The sequence below is a fragment of the Marmota monax genome, unplaced genomic scaffold, assembly GCF_021218885.2.
Source record: "Marmota monax isolate L192 unplaced genomic scaffold, Marmota_monax_Labrador192_F-V1.1 WCK01_AAM20220418_F8-fsc00041, whole genome shotgun sequence".
NCBI classification, from domain to species: Eukaryota; Metazoa; Chordata; class Mammalia; order Rodentia; family Sciuridae; genus Marmota; species Marmota monax.
In genome coordinates this window covers 1050595-1064230 of record NW_026695238.1, presented here as the reverse complement: position 1 = coordinate 1064230, position 13636 = coordinate 1050595, and the positions used below count along the sequence as shown (strand labels likewise).

Below are 13636 nucleotides of genomic sequence, written 5' to 3'. Positions count from 1 at the left end.
TCATTCCTGTCACAAACCACAAAAATGGAGTGGAGAAGCCATGAAAAGGAAGAGGGAACACTCAGAGACTGCTTGGAAACTTATAGGGATGGAGTTCTGACCAACTAAAAAAAAAAAGAAAAAGAAAAAATCCATCTGGAGACAGTAATATTCACTGACAAAATAAGCATAAGACAACTGATGCTTGCTTCAGGAATTGCCTCACAGAATCATCTCAATCCCATGAGAGCGCAACTTTATGACTATCAGTACTTAGCAACTGACAAAACACTAATACAATCTCAAAAGCAGCTTTACATAGTAACTGCCACAGCTCAATGAGCAGAGCTCACCAGCTCCCTCAAGCACCAAAGTGGCAATGACTTTCTTTCCTAGTAATTTGCAGAGGACTGACTCTCTGTGCAAATGCTAAAGTTTACAATAAGATCCCCAAACTTTCCTTTGTTCTTTAAACAGAAAAGAGGCCACCAGGCCTGTGTATGTGAAAACTTGGTTCATAGACCAGCAATATCAACATTACCTGAAAGTTTTCAAGAAATGTAGGATTTGGGCCCCACTCCAGATCTAGAGAATAAGTATCTGAGTCACAATCCTATTCTTCATTCCCAAATAGAAGTTCCTTCTTTGAAGCTTTGTCTCTACATTTTTATTTGACAGTAGGAAGTAGTTATCTGTATATAGCCAGATTCTAATTACACAATTCACAAGGCTGCCCTTGGCTATCAAATCTAGATAATCACCCAACACATGATTCTCAACACAGCTTAGTGACATGACATTCCTCACTGCACATGCAGCATTTCTCCCAAAATGATTAGAATTCTCTTGCGTAAAGGGACAAATGGGATTTAAAACCTCAGCAACAGAAGTTAAAAACAAGTTGTAGTTTGACAGTACACACCAGACCTACATGATTTCTGAGAATTGATACAGGAAAAACCTATGAACTAGAATTCTCAAATATGAAGATTCCCCATTTCAACTGTGTTCTAATTTATCCCATTCAGTAGTGAGGGGAATCCACACATTTTCTTCTAATTTTAATTTTCTCATAGAATAACAAACGGCATACCCATCTATCTAGATCAACAGCCAGCTACCTTTCAGAAGTGAGGATAATAAGAGGGTTATAACCTGTTATACCAACACCCTATCCCTTCCCAGACAAACCTACTACATTCAGTTTACTAATTTCAATTTTAAATACTTCATGGATTTGGAAACCTGATTCAACAGTCGTAAGTAAGTTCTGATTTGGTGGTCAGAAAGAAAATATTTACAAAGGGAGCAGGTATGAGTATAGGATGCAAAAATCTTGGGGAGATGAGAAAAGAGTAGGAAGAGGGAGGGGGAAAAGATCAAATTCCTCAATAATAGAAGTAGTTCAGTGAGCCACTAAAGTGTCTCTCCAGGATGCTTATGCCAACTCTATATGTTCAGTGTTTATGAAAAATCAAAATGTCAACCTGACCCCGACCCCCTCAACATTTGACCATGAAATTCCCACACCTAAATGAAGTCATTCAAAATGTTTCCTTTTTAATATATACTTGGTCTCCAATTGTAGGATTATGTCCTCAAGTGTTTTACTCATGCTAAAACAAACTCATTTATCATTTCTCCATTTTCACATTTAAAGGTCAGTGAATTTTCCCAATGCTATTGCAAGAATTCATGTCATTTTAAACTTCAAAAGCCCCAAACAATCCACTTTCATCAAATGACAATTCAATTCTGAAGCACTAACTGAATGATCCAGTTAACTCACCTTATCACCTTTTGCTGCAAAGACCTTTAGAACTTGACTTCCCATAAAGAATTTTCTCTGGACCTACAAGAGTAAGAGAGGAAAATAATTGGTTTTGATCCAATATAAAATATATATATATATATATAGCCATAATGCCACACATTGCTAAGAAATTCTATTCAAAATGTTTTTACAAGAAAACATTCATAGCGACCAGAGACAACTTATTATTTGAGGATGACCATTCATCAACACAACAAACATCTGAGCACCTAGTGTGTGTACTGTATTGTCCTGAATACAATAAACACGACAGTGAACGGGACATAATCTTGCTTTTGAGGAGCTTAGAGAGACAAACATGAAATTAACTGCAATGCAGCATTAGCATCAAAGGTTATATGATGTTATAAGAGCACATATGAAGGGCACCAAGTCTGGTCACTGAAGGTTAAGAGAAGGTCAGCAAATGCTGACACCTAAGTTAAGACTTAATAGATAAAAAGGAAACAACTCAGAGGCACATCTGGGCACAAGGTCCCAGGAAGAGATTCACGCTATTGTGAATCAAAGTCTAGAGTGATATAAACTAAAGTACATTTGGAGTAGTTTTGGAGTAGTGCAGCACCACAGTGTAAGGAGAAATGTGAGAAATCATATTAAAGATTAACAATGATTAGATCATGAAGTCTCTTAGAAACAAGTTATGTGGCTTGGACTTTATTCTAACTGCAATGACAAAGCACTGATGAACTGCAGAGAATGAAGTGAAGAACAAATTAGCAAGGGATACAGTTGAAGAAAGGGAAACTTATGAAACCAGAAATAAGTATGCGTGTCCTTTCTTTCCCCTTTTAAAATTCAATTAACTTACCAGCAAAGTTATCAGAGGAGTCAAAGCAATCCACCAATATTCAATTAGAAAATAAATAATGAGGAGTTCCTGAAATCATAACCACCTGCATGTACCTACCAAGATCAACTTCTTTCTGATCTATGTAATCTGGAGCTTGGAACTTCTTTATAACCACATGACACATGCTATATGGGGAAATGTTCCTTATGTTTTTTTCCTGCCCTCTCACCTGAGAAATTATTGGAGTACTTGCATGGTAACAGCAGCTCAAGAAGATGAGTCTCAAAGGTATGGGTAAGGCCCTTATAATTCAAATGTCCCTCATCTCCACTTCCATTCCCCCATAATGGGAATAAACCTATATTTTAGTTTGCTATATTCATATAGCTCGACTTGCCCTAACAGAATCTATAATAGTTCCTGATTTATTAAAGAACAGCTAATGATTACTTTTCCAAATGTACCCAAATGATTTTTCAAAGAACAGTCAGACATTTGGGAAAATTCTGGCTAAATTTTTATCTATCATATAGACACCCAGAACACTTGACAACATTAAGACAAGCAAATTGAAAAACCTATTAAATTTTTAAAAGTAATTCACAATTAAAAGAACAAAAACAAAAAGCAGGCTAGGGATGTAGTTCTATGGTTAAGTTCTATGGCAAGCAGCCTAGCATGTGAAAGGCCCTGGGTTTCATCCACAGCACTACAAAAACAAAAACAAAAACAAATAAAACACACACATACACACCCCAAAACAAAATGAAAACTTATCATCAGTTCAATTAAAAAATGTTAGTTTTTCAACATTCTGGTTTAAGGAAATATGGAACAATATGTGATTTTATTAATTCAAAGATAATCACTAGTCTGTAAAAAGATGTATGCTTATATTTTATCACAGTTACCATGTTCTTAACACTTGCGCCCTTTTGTTAAGATAACGTATGAAATCATGTATGTACATTAGACTAGTCAAAAGCTGAGTTTGTTCATTTGTTGAACAGATTACCATTAAACAATAGCATAGGCTTTGGAGGCCGTCCTGTTCAAAACCCATCTCTACCATCTCGGAGCTGTGTGACCGTGGGCCAGATACTTAACAGCTCTGAGCCTCAACTTCCTAATCTATAAAATGCAGATCATGGCATCTACCTGAGAGGATTAAAATAAGAATTAAATGAAAATTTACATAAAATGCTTATTAATACATTGACTAGAATATTATAATTATTCAATAAATGGTAGCTATAATAATTATCTTCATTGTACTTATCTGGGATTTTACTTAGGATTAAATTGACTTAGAGCCTAAAAACAAAAAGTCGACTTAGAAAACACTTCATGATTTTAGAAGTTAATTTTAGGTTAATAAAAGTCTTCTAGGGCAGGGGCTGGGGCTCAATGGTAGAGGCACTGGGTTCGATCCTCAGCATCACATAAAAATAAATAAAGATACTGTGTCCAACTACAGCTAAAAAAATTTTTAAAAAGTCTTCTAAAATGGAAAGTATATTTTTTGTTCTGTTCATTATTTTGCTTTGCTATTTAACTGAAATAGGCTCTCCCTCCCAACCTGGCAAAGGTGATTTCAATATCCTGAGTCCTGAATTATACTTGAAGGGTTTTCACAGGTCTTTTCTGCCTATCTAGATCTACAGTCACTTCTTTCTTTCTTTTATTAAGATGATTCCACTTTTTTTTATGTCTTTATTTATTTATTTTTATGTGGTGTTGGGGATCAAACCCAGGGCCTCGCCCTTGCTAGGCAAGCGCTCTACCGCTGAGCCACAACCCCAGCCCTACATTCACTTCTTAATAGACCAGTTTCTATAAAACAGTGAAAATGAAGTTTCTGTTATGCTGAAGACTCGTAAGCACTGCTACCAATACTCATCAGTTTTAAGTTTATATGCTTTCTAAAGTGAATAATTTGTGAAACTTTGCTAAAAGCATTAAGGAGACCCCAAATAAAGGAGACGCACTATGAAAAAATAAATAAATAAATAAAGTGAATAATTTCATTTTTAAGAAAGCCATATTTAGTGTCTTGTTAGAAACTCTCAACTTCCTAAAAGTAATTATTCTGATCAATAAAATCTTACAGATTTTAAGTAAATACTCTCAATTTTTGGCTTATGAGTTTTGAATACATACGTATCAGTTTGGAGAATCATGAAAACAATTCTCCTCAACCTCACTAAACTCTTCTAACACTGAAGTACAAGGAGACTATATGCCAGAGCAACATGAGGATGTTCAAATTCAGAATACCGGATTCAGAATACTTCATTAGAATTTTCACATGAGTTCTCCAATAAAAATCTCTTCATCCCTATATACCTTGGGTAAAACATATATAAAGCTACATTTTATATTTCCTAATTATAATTTATCTCTTTGGCTGCCTACCTCAAGAACATTTAATCTAAGATCTCCGGGAATCTTTTAACAATCTCTTCTAAGATAGCATGTGGTATCCCAAGGTGAATTACACCATTTCCCACATTGTCTATTTAGTACTTCTTTGTTTTGGGGCCTAAAACACATGTTACTTATATAGATAAGTTTCACATCCTAGAACTCTACATTGGAACTGAGAAGGAAAGTGACCACTATTAATCAATGATATTTTGAGAGTTAATGTCATTCAAAACCCACGTAGCAATCATCTAAAACACTCCATTATACATCATAGTTTAGAGAAAGAAATACCACAGCAAAGAAATGAATACTATTTCTTTACCTTTAAGGTTACTATGAGCTTTGATGGTCAGCAAAGGGAGGAAATGACTTAACTGAACCTATTCTTCAGATTTATTTACATCTTGGTTTTTCTCTTCAAAAATCAAAAATAAGCTGGGTGCAGTGGCACACCCCTGTAATCCCAGAAACTCAGGAGGCTTAGGCAGGAGAATCACAAGTTCAAGGCCAGTCTCAGGAATTTAGCAAGACCTTCACAAACTTAGCAAGACCCTATTTCAAAAAATAAAAAGAGCCAGGGATGTAGCTCAGTGGTAGAGCATCCCTGGGTCCAATCACCAGTACCCCCCAAAAGAGGGAAGAGTATCAAAAATCAAATATAGCTACACTAACCCCCCAACTACATTAAAGAAAACAAAGTAAAGTAAATACTGTAAACGAAATGACCAATCAAAAGCATACCACCTCAAGTAACAACTGGGGAAAAGCTCACAGATTTTATTCATAATTGCAAAGTAATTACTGTACCTGAGAAGATCTACAAAATCCCAAAACAGAGAAGCACTTCCCCTCCGATTTGTATTTCATTTGTTCCTCATCCACTTTAGAGAAAGGAACTATATCGCTTCCATAGCGGAACCCTAGAGAACGAGAGAAGAGCATCTGTTAAGCATATGGGGCTCATTTTCTCTGAGATGAAATGAGCTCTACACATACATTAACAATGCAGGCACACTCTAGAGTGAGCCTCCATCTTCTATTCCCTGGAATCAAATTGCTGCCCCTTGTGATCAACAGGGAAAGAGCAGCAGCAGAATCACAAACCACGTATACAATACAGAGAAAATTAAAATCTAATTACATTTTTTAAGTAGCATCTTTTTCAATCTAGTTACCTTAATGATTATCCAGGCTAAAAGAAACGATGTCACAAATGCAATGTACTAGTTATCCTCCAAAGATAAACCATGGTAAACTAAACTACAAGCATGATTCGTAAACATAATAACAAGAACACATTTATTCAGAAGCCTGGAGACCACAGAGAAAACCATCCATAAGAAATTTTCAGAACAAAATGTTCTCAAAAACCCATGCTGGATACCTACGAAACCAAAACTCTTCTGTTTAGAAACATTCAACTGCTAAGTTGTACATTTTTCTGCATTTAAATTTTTTATATTTCTTGGATTTGACTGCATTTTCTCTTTTTAATTACTGAGAAATCTACATAATGCAGCACACCCACCACCCACAAAAGACAAAAACTCTAAGTCTAATCCAAGGCTTCTGCTCTGTAGAAAGATTATGTCCTTTCAATAAACAGTATTTTATATATTTGGTGGGGCATGGATCATCAAAATTCAAGGTAAATGCAAGGACAAGCACATTCTTCTTTACTCCAAGAAACAACCAATAACAATTAAAAAAAAACAAAAAAACCTGGGTGTCCAGGGGCAGAATCTATGATCTAGTGTTTACTTGTTCTTTTAGTCTGTTGATACCATATATCAAAAACAATAACAATAGGGGCTAAGGCTGTAGCTCAGTGGTAGAGCGCTTGCCTAGCATGCATGAGGCACTGGGTTCGATCCTCAGCACCGCATAAACATAAACAAATAAAACAAAGTCATTCTGTCCATCTACAACTACAAAAAAACTTTAAAAAATTTAAAACAACAATAAAAATCCATGTTGCAATTTTTATCTTGTATGTTGAAAAAAAAACTGGCAACAATAACAAAAAAACTCCAACAACATTTTAACTGGAAAATACATGGTACTTGATTAACAGTGGTATCTAAACCAAAAGCTTTTTTAACTTTTTCTGTCATCAGTCAATTTTTCATTTGATTCATTTAACAGTAACTTGAAAGTTCTAATTAAAAATGTCTTGGGTTTTCTGGTTCTTCTACTTAAACGGCAAATAATTTTAATTTTGTACCTGGCAGAAAGTACAAAAAAACCCCTACAATATATAACCACATTTCTTTGCCCACATGTGTATACTAGTCTCTCTGCTTAACAAAGAGAATTCTGCATGTTAGGAGGTAGGGAATAAAGGACAAGGAAAGGAAGTCTGTAAATAAAATGATAAAGGTGAAAAAGATGCAATTCAATGCTCTTTGAACCCAAAAGGGTTTTAACTCTTCTCCTTCCACTGCCTCACTATAAATTATCTTTGTGTAACATACCAGAATTTTCTTTGCTAACAACAAAAAGAACCTACACCCTTATCTCTAGACCTTTCTCCTTCCAATCCATTCTGTACCCAATTGTCATATTCAGTTTCCTAAAATGCAGTCCCAATGATTCCCTGCTCCTAAAAACCGTAAGACTCCACACTGCTTTCAATATATAAATGTATTCTATCATTGAAAGCCCTTAATTAGTCAGTCCTGATTCAGAATAATATGTAGGAACACAGACTGTAAAGGAACACAGCCTTAGATTCAAGTTCTGCTAGTTGTTAACTGTGTGACTTTGAATATGTTAATGAATGCCTTTCAGCCTTGCTTCCTTTATCTGTAGAATGGAAATAACAAGTGCCTGCTTCTTTAGGTTGTTGTGACAGCTAAAAGAGAAAATGCAGGCTGTCAATTTTGTACCACAGTAGGCCCTCTACTTTCCTGGTCTTGGGCCTTATGCTACTCTTCCTACTATGTGCCAGTCATACCAGGATCAAACCATGAGGAATGATTCTACCCCAAGTCTAATTCCAAAATTCATGTTCTATACTACTGAACTGAATTAAAGAGCTATTAGAAATTGGAGAGTGTTAATTATACTTCATACATAATCCTCCAGGGAGTCAAAACCATTCCCACTTTTATTTTTTTTAATATTTAGGTGGACACAATATCTTTATTTTTTATTTTTATGTGGTGTTGAGGATCGAACCCAGTGCCCTGCGCATGCCAGGTGAGAGCGCTACCGCTTGAGCCACATCCCCAGCCCCCATTCCCACTTTTAAATGTCTCTACTCCTAACACACATAACTATATGCTATGAGATACAGTGCTATAGATGAAATTTTTGTCAAAACTTGCAAATCAAAACTATACTGAGCAGTGCATAGCCTGGCAATAAATTTCTTTTAAGAATTCTGGTTGCTATCTTAAACCGTCATTTGGTATCTTATAATTTTAGCTCTTGAATATTCAGATATTCTTAGCTAACTTTTAAGTCCTCTGGATAGAAAGGCCATCTAGACATACTACCCAAGGCAAATGGGAATAATATATGAGTACAACTTTAAAGATCTTAGTGAGTCCAAAGCAATATAACAAACAAAAATAATTTTCCTTATCCTCTGAATTAACATAAGAAAACATATCTGGATATAATAACTGAAATTGGAACTTGGAAGAATAATCATCATGGAAGTAAAAAATAAACAAAACACTTGCTTTAGCCACTTTAATGTTAATACTCTCTTAGCTAATGAGTTTCAACTTTAAATAAAGCCAAGTATTAAGCCCTGTCACCTGAAATTAAAATTGACAAGGATGAAAAACGTGCTCTCTTAGAAGCCATTCAGCCTAAGTCCCAACAGATGAGCTAAAGGAAAAAAATGTCTCCATCAGACAGCTGCATCTTATCTATACCTCAAAGTAAAATCCTTAAGTGAACAATAATACAAATAGTAGCCTGTCTCATACTGCCTTAAGAAAAATCTCTTTTAGGCTAAAGTGCAAACTCTTACTAACATACCTTGAATAGTATCTTCTTTGGGAACTTCAGTTTCATCATCATCATTTAAGCAATAAACTGTTTCTTTTTGTATATCTTCTTTCTTTAGGGTTCTTGCATCCACAACCATCCAAGTCTTTTTAATTTGCTCCAAAGTAATCTTAATTTCAAAATTAAAAAAAAAAAATAAGGAATGCTAGGATTCTGACTGACAGAAGATAAAAACCTAACATGTTCTCTAGTTCACAAACAAAAATCTAGAACAATTACTACATTGTCTTACTCTTACCTATTGTGGAAATCTTGGCTTATTTTACAATAGGAAATACCTGTAACTTTCTCTACATTTCATTATCCCCTAGGATGATCTACAAATATTAATATCTGAATATACATAAATAATTTCTATGCAAAACCCTAAAAAAGGAAGACCATACACTTTATCAATATTCTAATAAAAAAGAAAGAGAAAGCAACATATCAATAGTCAGAAATCAACAAATTTTGAAAAGGAAAGCCAAATAAAGAAGGGAGGAGACTATTCTCATTCCTAGGAACACTATTCTAGGCCTTAATGGAACCCAAAATAAAGAACTACCTCTAAGCTTCTTATGACATACCATGGGTTTAGGAACTCAGTCCTCGAATATACAAAAACATGTCTGTATGTTTACTTTTTATATTTAAAATGTTTTTATTTTATTCTGTAGATTTAGCAAAAAAGGCAAATCCTTGCTCATGTGGAAACATGGGTCAGAGATTCCAATTCAGACTGGAATTTCATTAAATAATTACCAAAAGAAACTCACTTTTTAAAGTGTGCATAATATTATGGTCAAATGTGCATATATTATGAAACATAATTTCACAATAACAACTCAGTATCTTTTAATGTTTCATAGATCTTGTCACTATCAGATCATTAATAAATGAATTAAGTGTGAGTCTCCAAAACTCTGAACTTTTGCACATCATTGACATTTCTGCCATATTACAATGTCAACATAATGAATTACATTTTCTTTGAGACACACACACACACAAACACACACACACACACACACAGCCAGAGACACACCAAGAGAACTGAATTCCATAACAATCAATTATCAATGCAGAGAAAAGGGAGGGAATCAAACTTTATCATAAATAATTCTGAAAACTTCTCCTGGCATGCCTTTTACATAAGAAGCTAAACAGAAGACTAAATGAAAAGGAAGAGCAGCTAGAGAAGCATTAATTATACTCTGAATAACCCACACATGAATTGTCAGCTGCTTATATAAGCATATTTATCTCTCTGGTAACTTCTCTTTAAAAACTGTGTACCTACCACTTACCGATTTATAGGCCACAATCTTTATAGACAAATTGGAGCCAATGGTCAGCTGGCAGGACCAGGGCATGGAACGCCTCTCAATTTTCTTAAAGACACATAGTTGTCTCAGACTCTCACTTAATAAGGAAAAATACACAATAAAAGTAACAATTTAAGAATGCTACCTTATGCTAGATGATGCATTCAATTTTCTAGAATGAGAAATGAGATGTTGATGATTATAGACAGAGGAACAGCAGGGGATGGCAGGAAAATGACAATCATTTGGGAGAGAGCCAGAACACAAATGAGATGGCTTAGAAGGAAGTAGGAGTTGAACTGTTTTACTGACAGGTGAAAATGAATAGCTCTATCTTCCCCTATTCAATCATTCTTTCAACTCTGCCAAAGATTCTTTACATTTTTCTCAGGACCAAGGACACTTTTGAGGATATAATAAAAAGCACATTCACAAATGAGTCTGCACACAATATAAATGGTTTACCAACTCCCTGAAAACAACAGACCCAAGGATAAGAACCCTGCTATGGAATATGACACCACTGCTTACAACACCACAATTCACATACTTAATTAGTTAATTCCAAATCTCTTAAAAGACATGATCTATTTTTATGCACACAGTAGAAAGGGTTAAGTAAAGACTATTGGGTATAAAGCAAATTATTTGACTACATTTAGTCTTAAGGTAGATAACTCTAGGTTTTTTACTGGTATAAAGGGCTGGAGGAGGAGCTTCTTCACTTAAAAGTAAAGATCAACTCTTACTTGCTCTAATGAAATACAACATAGAAGATTATAGGATAGGTGGAATTTATGGTTTCACTAAGATAAAAAACAAAGGAATTAGCAATTAAATATACTCAAAGCCTTTGGCTCCATCTCCTTGGTTATAGATGAAAAACCGATCTACAAAGAGGTCAAGAGAATTATCTTACATCATCCACAGTTATAGACAGAGAGACCTCAATAGACTCCAATTCTCAGAAATAATTTAAAATAAATAATTGATATTCAACTGACACCCTATTTCCTGAGTTTACAGTATATATTTGCTTTGGGTTTGTTGGGGAATGACTAGGTCTAAGCCAGATATACACTGTCTCATAAGACATTATTAATCCAAGTATAAGTCAAATCTAAAACCATCATAAGGATATAGATTCTGTTCCAGGGGAAAATCTAAAGACCAGTATCATATAAGATTTGAGAACAACTGTTATCAGTTATGCAGTAGAGTTAAATCTCCCCAAGAACTCAAGTTGTCTTCCAAAGATCTTCATGGCATAAGTCTAGTCTAGTGCTGTGGAGTATAATTTCTATAATGATTGGAAATACTCCATTTCGAAACATGACGCCCCAACAGGCAACTGAAATAAAATGTGGCTAGTGTGACTAAAGACCAAATTTTTAAATTTATTTAAACTTAAATAGCCACATGTGGCTAAGGGATTTTGTATTGGATAGCAAGGTTCTAGTCCACACTTTCATGGCAGATCTAAAATCAAAGTAGCTTCAAATTGCTAGGACAATGCATAGTCAATAATGTATCTACTTGCTATGCTACAAGGAGGAAAAAACTTTAAAAATAAATTTTAAAATTTGTATTGGCCTGTAATTTTTATTTATGTTATCATGGCTAATATGTTAGTTTAAGGCATGTATTCCCAAAATTTTTCAGAGAACTTAAGAATATATAACTGCACAAATTGTGACAATACACTTTATGCCAAGAAACTTCACTTTACAGTATTCCTCATTGATTTCTTTAGCAACCCTCTGGAAAATTATTATTCTATTTCCAAAACTTTAACTTACCTATAATTTTTCAAGGGTGTTCATATTTACAAAGTAAGGATGTAATATTCGTAAATTATAGCTTACCAGAAATACTTAAACATTGTGGCTGAGAAAAATATTAGAACAGATATATACTATTGCTACTGAAAAATATTCTAGTTGCTGAATATTTACTTCTTTTAAGAATTCTGCTTACACTGCATGCCTGTATTTTGTGTACTGGTTGATAAACTGGAATTAATTCATGAACATCAAGCAGTATTTCCCTAAGGATCTGAATCCACAAGAGCCAACTGTTCAGTAAAAGATTCTATGGTCACTTTTGCCAAATCAGACGCCTTATACACATGATATTCTAGATGCCATTAATTCCTATATGTTTTTTTGCTCAAAATAAAATTCTGTCCAATTCTAACTGAGAATAAGATGGATAAAGAAAATGGTTTCTCCCACAGTCTTTATGGATGCATGAAAAAAGTAGTTTGCTTCTTTGTTATATGGCACTTCAGAGATTTTACTTTTTAAAAATTATGTTGTTTTCATAATACTCATGTGAAATACATTGTCTATGAATTCTTCATGTTTTGGGTTTAAATTTCTTTTTTCTTTGGCCTGGTCAAACTATTTGGTGACCAAAAGTTAAAAATAAACAAAAAACAGTGACACACACACTCTAAAACCTAAATCAGAAGAGATTGATTATTCCAGATCTGATATCACTTTTTATAAGTGAAAATGGTTTTTGCAGGGGTATGAAAAGAAGAGACCCCCCCCCAAAAAAAAAGTGCCTCAAGCTTGACATAAAGAAGAAATCTACTACTTTATCTTTTACAAACCGACTTGTTAAATGTCTTGTTTTTTCTCTATATTCGCAAACTCCATTTATATAAGTCTGGAAATAAATGAGAAACCTGTGATAACCACACAAACCCAGAAAAGGGAGATGAAGGTAAGTATACCATTTCTTTTAATAAAACTCAGAATACATTTAAAGACTGGCTGCTAATTTGAGAGCAGCTCAAAAAAGCAAAGCATTAAGGAAATACATGATCAAAAGAAATTTATTTGGGTACAACTAAAAGTTGTCACATACTTTCACTTCTTACCGGAAGGAATAAATTTCATCCAGCCCATCTTCACCTTCTAAAGACATCATCACATTTTTCACCATCTGAATGCCTTCTTTTTGCTGCTCAGTAATACCTTTTTGAGGAAAGGAGGGTCCACGATCATCTAAGTACAAGCTGCCATCTCCTCTGTCCCCAGTACCATTTATCTTGGCAATTGGGAAGGGCAAACTATTAAGAAAAGATTAGCAATAGTTAAGAGAACAAGCTCTGAAGCCAAATAAACTGGGTTCCAATCCTTTGACGGATACTCACAAGCTACAAGAAAATATTCACGTCAACCAATCTCACAAAACTTCATATTTCTCATCTGCCCATACTCTTCTCATTTCAAGTGACTAAAACCTCTTTGATTTGGTATATAA

At 34.5% G+C, this 13636-nt stretch overlaps 1 protein-coding gene across 5 annotated transcripts in view; it reads right to left on the bottom strand.

Moving 5' to 3' along the window:
* The window catches only part of Xrcc5 (X-ray repair cross complementing 5), a 99151-nt gene that overhangs the window by 72913 nt on the left and 12602 nt on the right, over positions 1-13636 (bottom strand). For all 5 annotated transcript variants that reach the window (XM_046439645.2, XM_046439644.2, XM_046439643.2 and 2 more), the window contains 5 exons: positions 13251-13442; positions 10346-10460; positions 9027-9165; positions 5841-5953; positions 1769-1831 (listed from right to left, as the gene is read on the bottom strand). In XM_046439645.2, the coding sequence (XP_046295601.1) occupies positions 1769-1831; positions 5841-5953; positions 9027-9165; positions 10346-10460; positions 13251-13442 (622 nt within the window). The remainder of the gene's footprint in view (positions 1-1768; positions 1832-5840; positions 5954-9026; positions 9166-10345; positions 10461-13250; positions 13443-13636) is intronic.